At 37.1% G+C, this 20,365-nt stretch overlaps 1 protein-coding gene across 11 annotated transcripts in view; it reads left to right on the top strand.

The window, feature by feature from the left end:
- The window catches only part of NBEA (neurobeachin), a 521,005-nt gene that overhangs the window by 100,934 nt on the left and 399,706 nt on the right, over positions 1-20,365 (top strand). For all 11 annotated transcript variants that reach the window (XM_048081219.2, XM_066989702.1, XM_048081215.2 and 8 more), the window contains exons 6-7: positions 9,139-9,265; positions 18,398-18,517. In XM_048081219.2, the coding sequence (XP_047937176.2) occupies positions 9,139-9,265; positions 18,398-18,517 (247 nt within the window). The remainder of the gene's footprint in view (positions 1-9,138; positions 9,266-18,397; positions 18,518-20,365) is intronic.

The raw sequence follows: 20,365 nt of genomic DNA, 5'->3' as shown, positions 1-20,365 counted from the left end.
AAACTTGAGGAGAAAGTATAGCCACAATATGTGGAGTTTGAACTCTCTTGTTGTAGCACTTACTTAAAGCACTTACTTACTTACTTAAAGCACTTACTTAAAGATAACATCTTTAATAAACATACATATTTTGCTACATGTGCACACTTTTTAAGTAACCTTTGGGCATATCTATGCTAAATGAATGAATTGTTATCTCTCTGTGTCACATGTGTGCATGCACACACACTGTAATTGTAGTTCGGTGTCTCACTTTCTTTTGTTACCTCTTATTAGGGGATTATCAAGCATAAAATGAGATTATCAAGATAGGACATAAAACTTCTATGACTAACAAGTTGAAGCTTTGCAAGTGCTTCATATGAGACACTGAAAAGAATCGGTCTTACATAAATCATATACCGAAACTGAGACTGAATGTAATATGACTATATCTAGTAAGAGAACCTGAATATGCCAGCCTCAGGAGGAAATTAGGGAACAATGCAAATACTTGTTGTTTTATATAGTGGCTTAAATTGAGTCATAATTAATAATTAAGAAAAGGAAAAGTATTCAAATTGAATTACCACCTAAGCTTCTTTAGGTAGATTGTATATTTTGCCATGAGAGGTTGAGTAATGGAGAGGCAATAACAACAAGAAACCAAAGCAATGATTTGTTCAGTTTTGAATATGCTTTTTGATCGTGTAACATCTTCTTCTGTTTAACTAAGTGTAAAATGTATCATACAAATTACCTCTTCATAGTTTCTTCTTTAAAGTCATCTGTGTTTTAAAGAATCTTGACTTTTTAAAAAACAAAACAAAACAAAAACAAGCCAAACCAAAACAACAACAACAAAAACAGTAATGTACTTGCATGAACAACTTCAAAGACTGTGATTTTGAAACAGAGGTGCTGAAAACAGGGTCAGCTACAGTAGGTTCCTCAGGACCTTGTCCAGTCAGATTTTGAGTAGAGGAGACATCATAACCTCTCCAGGCAACCCATTCCAGTGTTTTACCTCAAAGTAGAATTTTTTTTACTTCTATTTAAATGGAATTTCCTGTATTTCAATTTGTGCCTGTTGCCTCACATCCTGTTACTGGATACCATTAAGAAGTCGTCTCTGGTTCCGTTGTCTTTAGTCCCCACCCTTCAGGTATTTATACATGTGGATAAGATCCTCCTGCCCCCTTTGAATTCTCTTCTCCAAGACTTAATAGTCCTTTCTCCAAGACATAATAGTTCTTTCAGCCTCTCCTCAAGTTAGAGACTTTGATTATTCAGTCATCTTTTTGGTCCTTTGCTGGACTCTCTCTGGTATGTCCACGTCTTTCTTGTACTGGGGATCACAGAACTGGACACAGTACTCCAGGTGTGGCCTCAGCAGTGTTGAAGAGAGAAGGACCACCTTCCTTTACCTGTTGGCCATGCTCTTCCTAATGTGGCCTGGGATGCCATTTGCCTTTTTCCACAAGGGAGCCATATGGGCTCGTGATCGGCTTACTGTCCACCTGGACCACCAGGCCCCTTTCTACAAGGCTAATTTCTGCTTGGTCCCCAGCATCTATTGCTGCTTGAGGTGTTTCCTCTCCAGGAGTAGGACTTTGCACGTTCTTTTGTTGATCTTTATGAGATATTTGGCCCATTATTCCAGCCTGACAAGGTCCCTCTGAATGGCTGTACACTTCCATGGTGTATCAACCACTCTTCACAGTTTTGTATCATCTCTACACTTGGTGAGGATGCACTCTACCCCACCATTCAGGTTAATGAAGCTGAACAAGATTGGACCCAGTATTGACCCCTGGGGTACTCTGATAGTAACTGTCCTCCAGCTGGACTCTAGCCACTATCACTTTTAGCCCAGCATTTCAGCCACTTTTCAGACTGCCTCGGTCTACTTATGTAGATCATTTTTCATCTGCTATATTCACTATGTTAGGGTGTTGAAAAATCTTTACAAAAAGTCAGGTTAAACAACATCCACAGCTTCATCCACCAAGCCAGTCGTCTCATCATAGAAAGTTATCTGTTTGCTCAAGGATGATTTCCAATTTGTAAATCCATGCTGACTACTTCAAGTCACCTTAGGTATGATCCAGGTGCTAAGTGAGTGCAGAAAGAATTGTCCAGAGACCTTTCTGGTGGGAGAGAGCTGTTATATGAACTTGACTATAATGTGAAACCTTATGCTTAGAAATGGAGAAGGGAGGTAAAGGAGTCCTTTCACATTTGCCAGATGTGAGGGAAAACTATTGTTTTGTAATTAGATGAACACTAGATGCTGCTTCAAGAACTGTGAGCCAATTTGTTGTATATATATATATATATATATTTGTTTCTTAGGATGGCGTTGAGCAGCTGCTAAGTGAGAGTTTTAATGCTTGTGTATTAAAGCAGTTATTGTAACTTACCAATTACAAAATGAATGGTAACAATACTGAAAGGAAATTCTTTGACATTTGTATGGGTGCTAAATAGAAATAAAGAACAGACTTTGTTAAAAAGCAGTCAGGTTCAAAAGGTAAGGTGAACAGAATTAAATAGCACAAATTTTAATACAAGCAATTGGAGGTCATATACCTAGCAGTGAATAATGGGTGCCGTGCTTACAGAATCAGTTGTTATGTATTAGAAAGTTGTAATTACAGAACGATCTTCGGAGTTATTGTAGGTAACCAACTGACCATAAACTGCCTTTTCACTGTTCTGACTGAAAGAACTAATGTAACATTTTCAAGGAACAAACAGAGAAAAGAGTGAAGGTGATGTGGTTGCTTCCTGAAATCTTGGCCAAAGCATTGCTGGAGTGCCATTTATAGTTGAAAATCGCTGCTTCTTTTAGGAGACCATGTTAAAATTGGGTAGAATTCAAAGAACACTCTGGAGTGAACTGTGCTCTGGAATACACGTTTAATAATGAAACTTTCCAAGAAAAAAAAAAGGGGGAGGGGGAATGAAATTAAGGATGATCTTGACTTCTGTTTTCAGAATTTAAGCAAAAATCTCGTGATGATGGATTGTTTAATATGAGATCTGGTGGGTAAACAGTGGGGAAAAAATCAGATTTTTAGACACAGTCCTATGGTCACTATAACTATTACAATTATAATAATACACAGTATAATATTAATCACGGTTCAATAAATCATTGGAATTGTTCTCTTAAAAGTGGCATATAAACTGTGAAAATTTAGGGCTATCTTTAAGCACCCATTTGGGAAGTCTCAACACTCTAAGTCTCTATATTTGTTTCTGCTAAAAACAGAGTTAGGGCGACATCACATCCAAGTAAATTCAGGAGTTAGACAGACTCAGCACAGATATTAATTTTTTTTTCATTTTTTTATTCTATTTTGAGATGCTCTATTTCAATATATGTATTATGGTCTGTAAAGAAATTAGAGGGTGAAACTTAGGCTAGATTGTCATAATTTTAGGGTTTTGTCCTTAAAAAAATCCAAGTGCTTCCACAACCATGTAATGGAAGAAAAACTAAAGTTTCTGAAACAATTTTCTAAATTCTGTTTTTAAAGATGTAGGGACAATAAGTACCAAAGAAAGCCTTCCAGACTTTTCATTCCATCTCTGGTGCTAATAATAATAGAGATAATGTTAAACAGTTGCAAAAGCATATAGTGGAACTCCAGAATTAGTAGAAAAGAAGCCATTTTTTCCTTCAGGCAAGAATTAATTAGGATACTGAGACTGAGAATATATTATCTCAAATGCTCCTATCTTAAATTGCTTATAAAATCCTACGCTAAAGAAACTAGACTCATTAAACCATTTCACCACTGGATGGAAGAATGCTTACCTGCTATTGAAGTGTAACAGCATCCAGTAGCTGCTTTGAGAGAAGAGATGAAATGAAGCTGATAACTGTTTTTATGAACTATCTGTAGTAAATCTTATACCAGCAGCTATGGGAAGTAGTTTAATGCTCATGAAACCACATGGGGGTTGACAGTATTGTTCTTGTCTGTGCATTTCCTTTTTGTATGTGGCAAATTCTACATATGTAGGTAATAGGTAAGGCAATTTACGTGTACTGTCCTAGAGAACAGTCCTAGCCTGCTTTACTTTTGGCAAGAAAGAAAATGTGAAAATTAACATAATCTGTATATTATAATATTGAGGTAAACAGAGAACAAATTTGTGTTCTCAGTTTCTCAACTATGGTTATATTAGAATGCTAATTAATGTAGGGAAAAAAAAAAAAGTGAAATCTTGATTGGTATTGGCAAGCCTTCATGTTTAGAAAATCATACTATTCCAAGATGGAGAGAGCTGTCCTGCTCAGAAATGAGCTATTACTTCATTATTTCAGTGCTTTCTTGTCTTCATATGCTGAGCTCCAGGAAGTTGCACAACCAAGGACATTTCAGTATTTAAAATTTCAGGAACAGTCCAGTTTGACCACAGTGGTGACAAAATCAGTCCAATAACTAGGGGGTAAAAGGGAAGAAGTTCAAAGGTGTAGACATTTCTTCAAAAGCCACCACCCCCCTTTTTGCTTTTTTTTTTTTTCAGGGTGTTGTCAATGTGTAACAAAATATTTATTAGTTTCTGTTAAAAGCTGTAGCATGCATTTTACAAAATGGTACTAATGTTTTACCAAATAAAAATATGATGGCACTTCATCAGATAAAAAAATAATGGCATTTACACTTATTGGCTGTTGGCAACTTAAAAAAAAATACATTTTATTTGACATTTTTAATCAAATAATACTACACCATATGTCAGAATGTAATGAATCTGTGCATTTTTTTCATTATCCTTGAAAATCTGATTCTGTTAGCCAAAACTATTATAGCTTATAGAGATAACATATGTTGCTGAGAAACAAATTTGGCATTGTGAGAGATGCAGCTATCCTGTGAAAAGTTCTTTGAATGCCATGAAGCCCAAAGGAGGTAAATCAAAGTCTCAAACTAGCCCACAACATATCCAATTGTTTGTATTGTCAAGGCTGCATTTTTACGTGTTTAACCTTCATTTTATTGTATAGAATTAGTACTGTGGTATTGTAGGTTATTTGTATAGATGGGTAATGCAGGTTATATCTACATATGGGTAGTGTTCTCACCTGAGACTGTTCACTGATGCTTTTTGTTGTGGGATATGGCTGCCTCTGGGGTCATTGTAAAAGCTAAATCCTTGAAGTAGATCTGTGTTGAAACTAATTCTCAGTAGACAAAGGAGAATGGCAGTGTTATAAATTGTCTTCACTTTTGAGGTCAGTTGTGATGGGCAGCACATTTTTTTTTTCCTGATCATTCTTAGATTATGTCTTAGGTTTATTTAGGCTTATTAAAATAGTGTCTTCTTTTTGCAAGGAGGGTTGTTTGGAAACCTATACAAAGGGCTGTGGCAGAGGAGTGTGCTCCTTCCAGAGTGGCAGCTGGAGGGGAGCAAGAGTTCTGTATCACATGCAGAGGCAGATAGAAGGCTGAAAAAAAACACAGCCTGAATTTGGGAAAATAAAGCTTCAGTAGCACCTTAACATTCTGCTAAAGGGAAAGAACAAACCAAAACATGGCTCCAGGCCAGCAGAACCACACTGATGACCAAAGATCACAGAATCATGGACTGGCCTGGTTTGGAAGGGACCTTAAAGATCATCTAATTCCAACCTCCTGGCCATGGGCAGGGATGTCACCCACTAGATCAGGTTGCCAAGGGCCTTATTCCCCGTCCATCCTGGCCTTGAACACCACCAGGGATGGGGCATCTACAAGTTCTCTGGGCAACCTGTTCCAGGGCCTCACCACCCTCTGAGTGAAGAATTTTCTCCTAACCTCCAATCTACATCTTCTCTCTTTTAGTTTAAAAACATTCACCCTTTTCCTATCATTATCTGCACAAGTAAAAAGTCACTCTGCATCTTTTTTATAAGCCGCCTTCAAGTATTAAAAGTCCTCAGTGAGGTCTCCCTGGAGCCTTCCCTTCTTCAGGCTGAACATCACCAGATCTCTCAGCTTCTCTTAAGCCGTACTCCAAATGGGGCCTCACGAGGGCAGAGTAGAGGGAGACAATCACTTCCCTAGACCTGTTGGCCATGCCTCTGTTGATGCTGCACAGGATGCAAATCTACAATTTGGAGACCACTATGTCATGTGGGACCATGTCAAAGGCCATTCAAAAGTCCAGGTAGATGACATCAGTCGGTCTTCCCTTGTCAACTGATAGTTACTCCATCATAGAAGGCTACCAGATTGGTCAAGCATGATTTGCCCTTGGTGAAGTCACGCTGGCTGTCCCAGATCACCTCCTTATCTTGCACATGCCTTGGCATTGCTTCCAGGAGGATCTTTTCCATGATCTTCCCAGGCAGAGAGGTAAGGCTCAGAGAGGTAAGGTATGTAGTTCCCTGTGTCCTCCTTTCTACCCTTTTTAAAAATGAGAGTGATGTTTCCCTTTTTCCAGTCACTGGGGACTTCGCCTGACTGCCAGGACTTTTCAGATATGATGGAGAGGGGCTGGGGAATTCCATCAGCCAGTTCCCTTAGTTCCCCTGGGATGCATGGCATCAGGCCCCATAGACTTGTACCTGTTCTGTTTCATCAGGTGGTTGTGAACCTGCTCTTTACTTATAGCGGGCGGGAGTTTGCTCACCCAATCCCCAGCTAGAGGTTCACAGACTCAAGAAATGTGGGAAGGCTGACTGACAGTGAAGATTGAGCAAAGAAGTTATTAGGTACCTCAGCCTTCTCCAGGTCTGTTGCTACCAGTTCTCCCTTCTCGTTTATCAGAGAGATATTACACTCTCCTTGGCCTTTCTTTTCTGGCCAATGTAAGTATAGCACCCCTTCGTGTTATTCTTTGCATCACTTGCCAAGCTCAGTTTCATTTGTGCCTTGGCTTTCCTGATCCAATCCCTGCACATCCGGACAGCATCCATTTACTGTTCACAGGCCACATATCCCTGCTTCTGCTGCCTATTTCCTTCCAACACCTCAGTTTGACCAGCAGGTCCTTGCTCAGCCATGCTGGTGTCTTACCTTCTCTGTTTGATTTCCTAAACACGGGGTGGAGAGCTCTTGTGCTCTAAGAAAAACATCCTTAAAGAGTTGCCAGATCTGTTCAGCTCCTTTTGACCCTAAGGACAGTATTCCAGGGAATCTTGTTCACTAGGTCTTTAAATAGCTCAAAGTTTGGTCTTTGGAAGTTCAGGGTCCTGACTTTGCTCTTTGCCAGGCCCATGTTCCTTGAGATCATAGACTCAAACAGGGTTTGCTCACTGCAGCCCAGACTGCCTCTGATCTCTGACTTCATCTGCGTTGGTTCACCAGGCATGTGATATGAGGCATAGTATGCTGCAACTCAAAAGATGACTTAAATCAAGACTGTTAAGTAAGGACCTCTGCACAAGGACATGCTGGTGTGGAGAAGAGTATGTCTATAGATGTTCTTATTCCTGTTTGCTTTAGCCTGATCACTCTGTTTTTTTCCATTTAGTATAAGTTTTCTAATTATTGACATAAAACAGCAGCTTTCTGGAATTTGAGAATTTGAATGTCATTTTTTGACCCCTTTAAAAATATTACTTTGGAAAAAACATCTAAGATCTGGCCACCTCAGGGTCTAGTCATACCACCTATCTTGTAAGGCTTTTTTTTGTTTTTTTTGTTTTGTTTTGTTTTTTTCTCAGAAGGTTTTGGTTTATCAGCTATATTCTTGACAGCGAAGAAAGAGGAAAATCTTTTTTTCTCCATTAATGTACACATACAGATTTAACTATATGTTTCTGAAGATGGACTTAAGTATATAATTATGCATTTTTTTGCATATTGAAATCAGGATGGTATTAGTATAGTGGGATGGTATTAGTATAGTGGGATAGATTAAAGATGTAGAGTTTCAGCAGCTATTAAGTAAGATGAAATTTGAACTGTTTGCATGTGATTCTCACCTCTTAATGGCACTACAAAAAAACAAGTAAATGTGTTTAATGAAAATATTCCAACAGTAAAACCATTTAAAACATCATTATTGTAATAATATGAAATTATTTTGAAAGCAGACTGCATTAATGAAATGAGAAAGTGTTAATTACTGGGCTATATGAGTGTATACAAGTGTTCATATATTTGTAATGATTCTTTTTTTTAATACTTTAAAAACTGAATTTCAAATTTATGGATGAACTCCACCATTTAGAACCAATGTATTTCAGCCATTGATTATTTTTTGTATCTTAACTTGTGACTTTTAGGCTAAAATTTTTGTAAATCGTGCTCGTAAATTAATCGTAAATTAATAATCGTAAATTAATGATAACACACTTCTCTTTATCGTACACAAAAGGGAATAAGTGACATAGCTGACATAGCAGTAAATGTGGAATTAACGTCTTAAAAATCTTGTGTTTAATTTAATTCATTAATTTCCACCAACTACGTTTGCAAAATGTCTTTTAAGAAGGCCAGAATATCTCTTTATAATGTTTTTAATTTCAAAAACACATAAAGAAATGTATTAGCTTTCAGCTTTTTCTATCTTTATGGTGTTTGCCACAGGAAAACTGAAAACCTTTATTCAACTTACTTTTTAAAAATTGTAATCCTTCATCTAATTAAAATAAATCTACGACTCAGAGGTCTACAACTTCATAGATCATTGTCCTGACTAAATCATCAGTCCTGAAAAAGAAATAATTCTTGTGCATAGTAATTACCCTGAATCCAAACTTACGTGTCATACCAATTGTGTTGTTCTCCTAGCTCCTTAAAACTGCAAGACATCTTTCAAAATCTAAGCATAGCATTTGTTTTTGTGATGGATTTGCATTTACAGCTTAAATCAGATATAATGTTTGTAATTATGATGGATTAGAAAATTGAGGGCAAAACCTGAAAATATGAGATTTGCCATCTTGAATTTCTGGAAACCGAGGAAAAAAAAATAATACTGATTTTTAGAACATAGCCTGGAATCAAGTTCATGGTGAAGATTAGTAGCAAACCACTGATTGCTCCCCCCCACCAAGACAGGGTGGGGAGAGAGGATGAAGAGGAAATTAAATTCAGTGTTTCAAAAGCCAATTTCTTTTCTTCTCATGGCACTTTAGAGTGTATTTGAACCTTGTTTTATTATATGATAGTTCCTATTTTTCTAATTTCTGTAATAATCTTTTCTTTTCAGTTTCCGCACTAGTAAAGGTGTTGGGTATTCTGCTCATTTTGTCGGCAACTGTTTAATAGTTACATCGCTGAAGTCAAAAGGCAAAGGTTTCCAGCACTGTGTGAAGTATGATTTTCAGCCACGCAAGGTAAGCAAAATAGTATGCACAGTAAAGAATATCATTGAAAATGTGACAAAGTGCTTTTGGAAGTAAGTACTAAAATCATTTTAGTGATATGGCATCTGTAGATAAAATCTGTAATTTCTTATTTATAATTAGCTTCTCTGTCATGCAGAGTGTTATGTCAGTTACAGGCTAGAATCAGTTTAAAAATAATAATTTATGAAGTTACATTTCTATAAAGCTAACTTGTTTTTAAAAATACTGCTTAATTAGCTTCAGATGCTGAAGAATTTTAAGTATTTGTGAAATGGTTGTATTTCATTTTAAAAGGTCTGTATGTTACAGAAGTAATTCTTTTTCTGAACATTCTGTACTTGGTAACATGGGTGACAATGCCTGGAACAATTTTGCTGGCAGTGTTAGAATTTCCTTATCTGTTGCTGGGAGAAACAAGGATCTAAACTTTTTCTATATTGGTGATGTTTTGGGATTTCTCATTTTTCATAGTAAATCTTGATTATTTCTCTAGATCATATTAACGTTTCTTTCTACTGTATGTCTAGTAGTCCTAAGAGAACAATGATTCTTCTGGCTTCAAGATTTCAGTTAGTTAGATGCAGCATTAACTTTCCCATACAGCGATCATTATGTGTTTGTCATTGATAACATTCCCGTATGTATTTTGCTGGGAAGATTTTTTTTAATTATTTTTTATGGCTTTAGGATTCCTATACTGAATTTCAGTGCAGTCTTTCATATTTTAGCAAGATATTCTTTTTACTAAGAAGGACTGTAGTTTCCTTCATGCCAAACTTAGAAAATGTTAGCTCTTGCTATTCTACCTAAGATAGTTAATTATGAAATACTAGTAAATGTGTATCTCATTATATGAATATCAGCTGACCTACTGAAGTATATCCAAATACAACTTTCATGACAGTTTTATATTTCTCATAGATCTTGCTTCATACACTTTAGGTCACATGTCCAATATTAGAAAGTATTTGGAATAAATCTTTATATTTGCAAGTGTTTTTGTATGACTGTGGCGGTTTTACCCTTCTGGACAGCTGAACTCCTCCATAGCCACTCTTTCACTCCCTCGCCTCAAAGGAAGAGGGGAAGAAAATATGATGGAAAGGGCTGTAGGGTTGAGATCACTCACCAATTAATGTCACATGCAAAACAGACTCAGCCCAGGGAGATTAATATAATGTATTGCCTACCACTAGCAGACAAACATAATGAGAAACTAAAAGCAAACTAAAAATGCCTCCCCCCATTCACCCTCTTCTACGTCCTCCCTCCAAGTGGCACAGGGGAGCAGGGAGGGAATGGGGGCTGTGGTCAGTCCCTGATGCTTCGTCTCCGCCGCTCCTTCACGGTCCCTCCCTGCCCCTGCTCCCCGTGGGGTCCCTCCCACGGGATGCCGTCCTTCCCGAACTGAGCCTGGGGGGCTGCCCACAGGCAGCAGCTCTTCAAGAACTGCTCCCACACGGCTCCGTACCACGGGGTCCATCCCCCAGGAGCAAACTGCTCCAGCACGGGTCCCCCACAGGCAGCAGCTCCCCCCAGACCCCTGCTCCTGCGTGGGCTCCTCTCCACGGGCTGCAGCTCCGGCCCGGGGCCTGCTCCCTCCATGGGCCGCAGCCTCCTCCAGGCCACATCCACCTGCTCCACCGGGGGCTCCTCCACGGGCTGCAGCGTGGAGATCTGCTCCGTGTGGGACCCGTGGGCTGCAGGGGGACAGCCTGCTCCACCAGGGGCCTCTCCACAGGCCGCAGGGGAACTGCTGCTGTGTGCCTGGAGCACCTCCTGCCCTCCTGCCGCACTGACCTGGGGGGCTGCAGGGCTGGTTCTCACTTCTCTTCCCCAGCTGCTGTTACACAGCAGTTTTTTTCCCCTTTCTTAATTCTCCTCCCAGAGGCCCAACCAGCATCACTCACTGGCTCAGCTCTGGCCAGCAGCAGGTCCCTTTTGGAGCCAGCTGGAGCTGGCTCTAATGTGACATTGGGCAGCTGCTGGGCTCTGTTCATAGAGGCGTTCCCTGCAGTCCCCTACTACCAAACCCTTGCCATGTAAACCCAATACAATGGCATATATTATTTTCTATTAAAAACATCCAGCCTGGCCTTGAACACCTCCAGGGATGGGGCATCCACAGCTTGTCTTGGCAACCTGTTCCAGTGCCTCACTACCCTTACAGCGAAGAATATCCACCTAATGTCTAGTCTATTGTCTTCAGTTTAAGACCATTCTCCCTTGTCCTATCATTATCTACCTGAATAAAAAGTCCCTCTCCATCCTTTTTATTAGACCCCTTTAAGTATTGAAAACCCACAATGAGGTCTCCCCAGAGCCTTCTGTTTTTTAGGCTGAACGTCTCCAGCTCTCTCAGCCTTTCTGCACAGGAGAAGTGCTCCAGCCCTCTGATCATCTTTGTGGCCCTCCTCTGGACTTGCTCTAACAGCTCCACATCCTTCTTGTGCTGGGAGCCCCAGACCTGGATGCAGCACTCCAGGAGGGGCCTCACGAGAACAGAGTAAATGAGGACAATACCCTCCCTCCACCAGCTGCTGGTCATGCCTCTGTTGATGCAACCCAGGATGCAGTTGGCCTTCTGGGCTGCAAGCATGCACTGTTGGCTCTTATTGAGCCTTTTGTACACCAGAATTCCAAAGTCCCTCTCCACAGGGCTGCTCTCAATGAGTTCTTCTCCCAGTCTGTGCTCATGTCTGGGATTGGCCCAACCCAGGTGCAGCACCTTGCACTTAGACTTGTTGAACCTCATTAGGTTCACTTCTCCAGCTTGTCCAGGTCCCTTTGAATGGCATCTCTTCCTTCTTTGGTATCAACCGCACCACTCAGCTTGGTGTCATCTGCAAACTTGCTGAGGGTGTACTCAGTCCCATCATCTATGTCATTGATGAAGATATTGAAAAGCACCAGTCCCAAGACAGACCAAGGGACACTGATTGTCACCAGCCTCCACCTGGACACACAACCATTGGCCACTACTCTCTGGGTATGGCCATTGAGCCAATTTCTTATCCACCAGCTGGTCCACCCTTCAAATCCGTATCTTTCCAATTTAGAGATTGGGATGTCATATGGGACTGTGTCAAAGGCCTTACAGAAATCCAAAAAGATGACATAAGTCGGTCTTCCCTTGTCAACTGATACAGTTACTCCATCATAGAAGGCCACCAGATTGGTCAGGCATGATTTACCTTTGGTGAAGCCACACTGGCTGTCCTGGATCACCTCCTTGTCCTGCACGTGCTTTAACATTCCCTCCAGGAGAATTCGTTCCATGATCTTGCCAGGCACAGAGGTGGAGCTCACTGGTCTGTAGTTCTCCAGGTCTTCCTTTCTACCCTTTTTAAAAATGGGAGTGATGCTTCCCTTTTTCCAGTCACTGGGGACTTTGCCTACTGCCATGATTTTTCAATTATGATGGAGTGTGGCTTGGCAACTGCATCACCCAGTTCCCTCAGGATCCTTGGATGCATATCATCAAGGCCCATAAACTTGTACTTGTTAAGTTGCATCAGGAGGTCCAGAACTTGCTCTTCACTACAGTGGGCTCCCCCAGCCCCTGCCTAGAGGCTTGGGGACAGGAGATCTGGGAAGCCTGACCACCAGCGAAGACCGAGGCAAAGAAGTACCTCTGCCTTTTCCCCATCTGTCATTACCAGTTCTCCATCGTCATTTGTCAGAGGCGCTACACGCAAAAATAATTCAAAGTGTTTTTTAGAGCTTGCCTTGGAAATCGGAGCAACAGATGTAGATAGTGTTCTGAAGCAGTAGCTATGCTAAAGATTCAAAAAAATTGCATGACAGGAAGGAGATTTTGACTAAAAGAAAATGCACATGCAAGGAATTGTGGTTAACGTGCAAATAAAAAAATAGCAAAATGATAAAATCTGTGGGTTTTTGTTTGTTTTTAAATAAAGCTTGACATGCATACCAATGCTATCAAAAGATGGTATTGCTCATGTTATAGGATCTGTGGACAGTGTTGCAATAGAAGATTAATGAGCTATTTGTTTCCAAACAAATGAGTCATCTATTAAGTTTAATCTACACACAATGGGACAAGCTGAACACCAGCTTGCAGACTGGTATGTTGTCTGAAATGCTCTTAAAGCATTGTAAAAGGAAAATCATAGAATATATGTGGACAGAACTTGGAGGTTATCGTTATCAGATTATTACTGTTACAAAAGTATCAGAACTGTAAATATAAGTAAATAGCTATAAAAGATACAATTTTTAATAGTGCCATTGCAAAGAATGTCTCATCTCAGGAAAATCATCATCACCAAGTGGAGATTATTGTTAAATAAACTTTTGAATGAAAGAGGACAAAGGAATTTTTCATCTAACATATTTTTGTTAGGTGACGTGGAAGATTCAGAAACGAAGCATTGACTAAAGCATTGACTAAAAGTTGCATGGTTTGCACTTACTTAGCTTAGTCAAGTTAAATTTCAGAGATTTCAGTGATTAATATTCTGCTGAATTTATTAAGGTGTTCCTTTGTGAAATATAATCTTCCTACAAAAGGGAAAACATTTTTTTTTTCACCCTGGGGTCTACAAAATTTCAGCCTGCAAAAATTAGTTTGTTCATTGTTGCTTGGAAAAAAAAATTAGGCTGGTCACACATGACTTCAGAAGACAAAGCTGCAGTGATACGTCCTTAATCTAGTATGACCCAATAAATCTGTTTACTTGGACATGAAGGAAGTGAGATATTCGTATGTACTATTGTATAATGAGTAGGATTTTTTTACCCTCCTGTTAACTATAAGTTTTTAAGGGGAAAAAGTGAAAATACATTTTTAAAGACATGGAAATCAGATGTGGAAAAATGTGCATTCTAATATGCATATAAAAATAAAAAAATATATAAAATATAAAAAATACAACTCAGTTTAGGGACTACTGCAAAGATTATTGAGAAAATATATTTTGCTGCATGCTTTTTTATTTCTAATTCTGTGCCTTCTCCGATTTCAAAAGCAACAAGTAAAATGTTTTTGCTTTTATTTCCTCTGATACAGAGAGGGAAATTTTTATATTAGTAGGATCTGTATCTATTAAACTTGCCTCAGAGAGTGAGTCACCAAGCGAATCTGAAACCTGCACTAAGGTACTGTGTTGAGAAATTAAAAAAAAAAAATGAATACAAGTTAGTTGGGTAAGAGCTTATTTGTTACTTGATGAGGGACAGAGAAATCTTTGCAAAATAAATATAATATTAATTTTCTAAAAGTACTTTATTTCCCTAAGAAAATAAATAAATAAATAAAAAGAATAACTCTGCATCATTTTACTTCATACTTAATACAAAAATATCATCCCTTAACAGTGGAGAGAGTCTTGGGAACTGTTTTTAGGAAGTTATGGATTTATACAGGGAGTTTTTAATATATAACATATATGTATTCTGTTTTATTTTTTTAAGTAATGAAGGATATCAATGCTAGACTGCTTGCCGTCTTTGTAGCACTTAGTCTATTTCAGGTCTACCTTTGCAGTTTCCAACAAATGCAAGAGAAAACTGTTTGATTCCAAATTACTCATTTACATGCTTCAAGTGGCAAGGGAAAGTAAGACTTTCAGTGTGCAACTAATATGAAGTTTAAACACTCCTATTTCTTCAAAAGTTTAATAGCTACTTTTATGGAAAAGAACTTGCTTGCGATTTAAACTATGTATTTAAGAATCGTTATACTTTACAAGTTACAGGGAGTTGTATCCGACTGAAAGAGGCAAAAGAATGGTACATGCCAAGGGGACATTTTCTATGGAGAAGTGAATATAAAATATTTATTTATATGCATGTAGGATCAATAAATTTGTTATGATACAAAATGTTTTATACCTGTTTTTTTTTCCCTTTTTTTATTTATTTTTTTAAGGTAGGAGCTGTAAGAAGCTCAGTGATTCAAGTTGAAAAATGTTTATTGATATTTGTAGAATAATGTTACATATACTATGGTTACATTCTTAATGAGTGAAATTGATCAGGACTGCATTTTTAAGTCATGCTTAGTAGACTGTATCACTTCACTTCTCAAGAGTAAATGTAAAGTAGTTCATTTTGACTCTGCAAGACAAATTGGTTAAAAGTTTCTTGACATGTTTCTCACTAGGAAGAAAAGAAAAAGATAAAGGACCTGCCTACAACGTTTTCAATTGTATCCAAATAATTACAGGGTACTGAGGAGAACAGGTGAAAATTATAACATTTTAATTAAATCAAAGGGCAGAAGAAGAATTTGTCTAATACATCAATAACATGCTTCATTTGTATGTCCAAACTAAATGCATTCTGTGAAGTACTTTTTCAACAAGTTGAAAATTCATGACAAATAACTGATTCACTATATTATAAAGATAATGATGGCATGGCACAATATTATAGATGAGAGTATTGTTGGTGTAGAAGAGAAAGACCACCTCAACCACATAGAGGATGGCTCCTCTAACTTCTTGATAGCTGTTTTATATTGTAAGATATGTAATTGTAAAACAAGTCAACAAGGAAGAAAAGTTTAAATGATTGAAACCATCAGTGATATACTGAGACAGTTCAGACTTTAACATACATGAAATTCTCTCTTTTACTTTGTTTCCTATAGAAGAACAAACTTTGATATGTTTTCTTACCAAGGCAGAACAGAAGGCGAAGGAGGAAAGGAATACTTTTTCTATTCATACTTTTTGTGTTGTAACAACTACCTAGATTATTTAAATTATCTCTTAGGAGGTGAGTTCTTCCAAAAGGTTAGCCATCTAATCTAGTCAGCTGAACAAGAAAAAGGCACCAGCAGCAAATTATTTTGCAGGTGTAGCTAAGGCTTGCAGAATGGTATTTAATGCCTACAAGTACCCAACTTGTTACACTCCTTATGTAAGAACTGTAGGTGACTGTCTTATAGTAGGCATCTAAGTGAACTTGGAGTTCGTAGATTCTTATCATTGGATCATTCAGTAAATATGATCTGAGTTTGTTTATTAACTTGGCTTTTGTTTATGAGGTTCTCTGAACACTAAAGCAACTTAGAGTCAAATGAAATAGTATAGTTTCTGTATTAGGGACTTCTGTATGTTTGTTGACTTATGCAGCTGTCTGGGACAGACACTTGTATTTTTGTAGGATGTGGAGCATAGGCCTAGAAATACAGTTACATTTTGGATATTGAAATATTTTACATACAATATATAAAAATCATACAAAATGACACAAATTAATATTGATGGAGGTTTAAACTAGTTGACCTTTTACCAAAGAGGTAAATCATGAGGAGCTGCATCTCTTTAGAGTATTTGAAGTGCTGTTTTCCAAGGGTGGCAATTTGTTAGTAAAGCTCATACAAAAATGTGAGTATTTTGCTGCATAGCTATTTCAACTTTATTTTAGCTTAGAAAATGTAGTACTACTTTTGACGCCCTTTCATAGCTGGACTGAATCCCATGGGGGGGATGGGAGGGATATACCTTATTTTCATGAAGGTGTGTTTACTAAGTATTCTGAAAAGTAGTGGCATAATCATAAAACAAGATTATTAAAATAAAATCCCAAGGGATGTAGAAGTTCTTCGCTTTAAAAAAAAAAAAAAAAAAAAATTAACTAAACATAACAGTCGAAAGGTAATAATTAAAATGTGCCAAGAAAGGGAAGACAAATAAATTGTAAATGACTATTCCAAATAATAATATTTTTAACACAATAAATGAGCATTTGTACCTGGTAAGTCCAGATGATAACATCTACAAGACTGCTACTAACATCTACAAGACTGCTACAATAACTACAACTGAGACAACTGCAGCCTTACCCAAAAGGGAAAGATAAAGTCAGTATATTCAGTTTAAGCAGTTAGCTGAAAAATAAAATAAAATTAAAAAATCACTATGATCAGTCTTTTGAGATGCTCATAAAATGGTTTGAATTCCTAGCAGCTGAGTAATTGTTTATTACATGTAGTCCTTCTTCCCTGTTCAAAGAAGTGGCAACTAGATCAGGCTGCTCTAGGTGTTTCCAGTCAGGTTTTTAGCATCTCCAAGGAAGGAGACTCCACAGTCTGTTTGGACAAACTGCTCTACTGTTTGACCACCCTTACTTTACATTTAAATGAAATTTCAAGTTTTTCAGTTTGCGCCCATTGCCTCTTATCCTGTTACTGAGAAATCTCTGATTCCCTCTTTACTTCCTGCCCATTAAGTATTTATACACATGGATAAGACGTCCCTGAGCCTTCTCTTCTCCAAGTTAAGCTGTCCCATATCTCAGCTTCTCTTCATGTGTTAGAGACTTTGATCACTTAATCATCTTTGTGGCCCTTTGTCGAACTCTCTCCAGTATGTCCATTTTCTTCTGGTTTGTATGTGTTTTGAAAGAATAGACACCCATTATAGTTAAGTATGAGTTGATTTGCAGATCACAAAAGATTAAATTACCATTCTTAGGATTAGGTTATTTTGAAGGTTCAGTTCTAAAGGATATTTAAGATTTTCTTCTTAAACTTTACAATTCACAATTAAAATTCATCATGGACATAATGATTCCAATTGAACAGATTATTTGAAAGACCACCATAGTTGTACTTGGAAGTGTTTTACTTAGATACTTTCTCCCCTTGATTATAAAATATGAAGCAATTGAGATAAGGTGCTAAACTGGGCTATAAAATCTGCTGTGGTGATTTTTTTCCTTTTGTTTAATAGTTTCTGATAGATTAAAAGACAGAGATACGTGATGTTAATTTGTTAAGGCACATAGAAATGGATTTCTGATGAGACCTGAGTTGTATTTTGCGTATAGTACATATGTTTTTAGATTACACTTTCAGGAAAGGGAATGTAATAATCTTTTAAATTTTATTGTGTTTTAATTTTATTGCATTTTTGGCTCATATCCCATAAAAAGTTGTAGGTAGGTACATTGTTATGTATGAGCGCTGTTCTACCAAGTGGACTTGGAAGTTCCGCTGACTTGACTTTTAATTTTACGAGTTTGTAAGGATTCATCTGGTCATATAACTTCATGAGATTTTTCACTTATTTTTCAATGGTAATCATTAAGTTTATGTGTTATAGCACAAAAACTGCCACTATATACTGATTTTCCTTTTCTTTTCAGTGGTATATGATAAGCATTGTACACATCTATAATCGCTGGAGAAACAGTGAAATACGATGTTACGTGAATGGTCAGCTGGTATCCTATGGTGACATGGCCTGGCATGTTAACACAAATGATGTAAGATTTTATTTTTTTCCTTTCTTATAGCTTCACAGCACATCAAACTGTTCATCTCATTTTAAAGTAAATGGAAAAAAAAAAGAAAAGTACAGTATTTTCTCTAGATCTTTGCAAATTTTTTTTTTTTAAGCTTTAAAAAGCCTTAGCTATGTATTTCATAAAATTTAGTAGTGCTGTGGTTTCTTTGGGTAAGTTTTTTTTTTTTTTTTCCTTTAGATTATTATGAATTTTTGGCTCTATTTTGCACTATTTTTAGGAAATTTGTGGAGATTTTGTTGGAGAGTCTGTTACAGTTAATGTTTTTAATATATGATGTTGTATAGAGGACAGTGATAACAACGGATTCATATTTCACTTTTTCCATAGAAAGTTATGGTGGAGTTACAGATTTGAGAGATGTAGATTAAAGAAAACCCTTAAGAAAAACTGATTCATTCAGCCTAATGAATACACATGCTGCCAAGTACTCATTTTTGTATCACATTAAATTCTGTTTTATTCAAGAAGAGATATGTATTAATGATTAAAAGATTTCTATGCTATTTTTGTTGATTGAACATTAGATTTTAAGTATTTTTTTTTAATTGCAGTAGAACTGAATAGTCTGGACCATGGTCAGAGTCCTGTTGTTTTAAGCACTGTATAAATTTTGTGAGAGATAATTTCTTCTATGAAGAGTTTACCATTTTAAAGCAATGAGACAAATAGAAATTAAGGAAAAAAAAAAAAAGTTAAAGCTGGAAAACAGAAGCATGGAGAAGCGTAAGGAAACTTATGGCATTAAACAAAGTCTGATGTCTTACATCTATATCCCAGTAGCAAGCATATTTTGCCTCTTTTATTGTTTGACTTGGATTAGTTCATAGGCAGTTGACCAGTATTAAAAATGCTGTGCTAATTATTAAGGAATTAGTATTTAATTAATGTTGTTAGCAAGTACAGATTAAGTACTACAAAATTGCAATTTTGTGTTTTACATTTTATTGGCTTGGATGGCCGACTAGGGAGATTACCAATTAAAAGATATTGAGACACACAGAGTTGCATAGCATCAGTCAGCTCAGAACAAGTTAATACAGTGTTCTTGTGTCTGCTTGTACCACAGGCAGAAATGAGTCATTTTTACCTGGAGAAGATTGCATGTTTACCTGTAAATACAGCTAAATGTTAATTGGACAGAGTTCAATTTATGTTAACAGTACATTCTTAGAGGAAATGTATCAGATTCATATTTTTTAATTATAAATTATTTTAATTAAATATATATATGCTTAAAAAAAAAAGTCCATTTTCTTCTACAATGGAAGGGATGAGACTATACACCCAATGATGGAGAAAACACTAAATGTAATAAAGACAAAACTTTTCAGATGCTCGCTGTGTCAAAGCTACCACTGGATAAAACTCATTTGGATTATATACTTTTCAGATTAATAAAGCATTTATTAGATTTGCATTACTGAGTTTAAAGTTAAGGGACTCAGTTGAATTTTTATTTCAAGCATAGATTTTATCTTGGAAAAGACTGTGAACTGATTTCTTCCCCTCCAATAGATCTCACATTACAGTTTTCTTATATTTTAGTGTCATTTTTCATTATCTGACATTTACCTCTTGTATCCAATACTTCAATCTACAGTTTTCATACGTGCAGACACAATTGAGACATCTTCAATGAGGTCTTGATTAACTCCAACTTCATTAATGCTATTTAATGAAATATAAAAGCTATAAAAAGTTTATTGTGTTAGTTATGTGTCACACAACTCAATGTTTTTATTCCAAGGATTAATTATAGCTAAAGATTATGACAAAAAGATTAAATTAAATGCATGAAAACACATA

This window comes from Anser cygnoides, chromosome 1 (genome assembly GCF_040182565.1).
Source record: "Anser cygnoides isolate HZ-2024a breed goose chromosome 1, Taihu_goose_T2T_genome, whole genome shotgun sequence".
NCBI lineage: Eukaryota > Metazoa > Chordata > Aves > Anseriformes > Anatidae > Anser > Anser cygnoides.
This window is presented reverse-complemented; position numbering and strand designations above follow the sequence as displayed.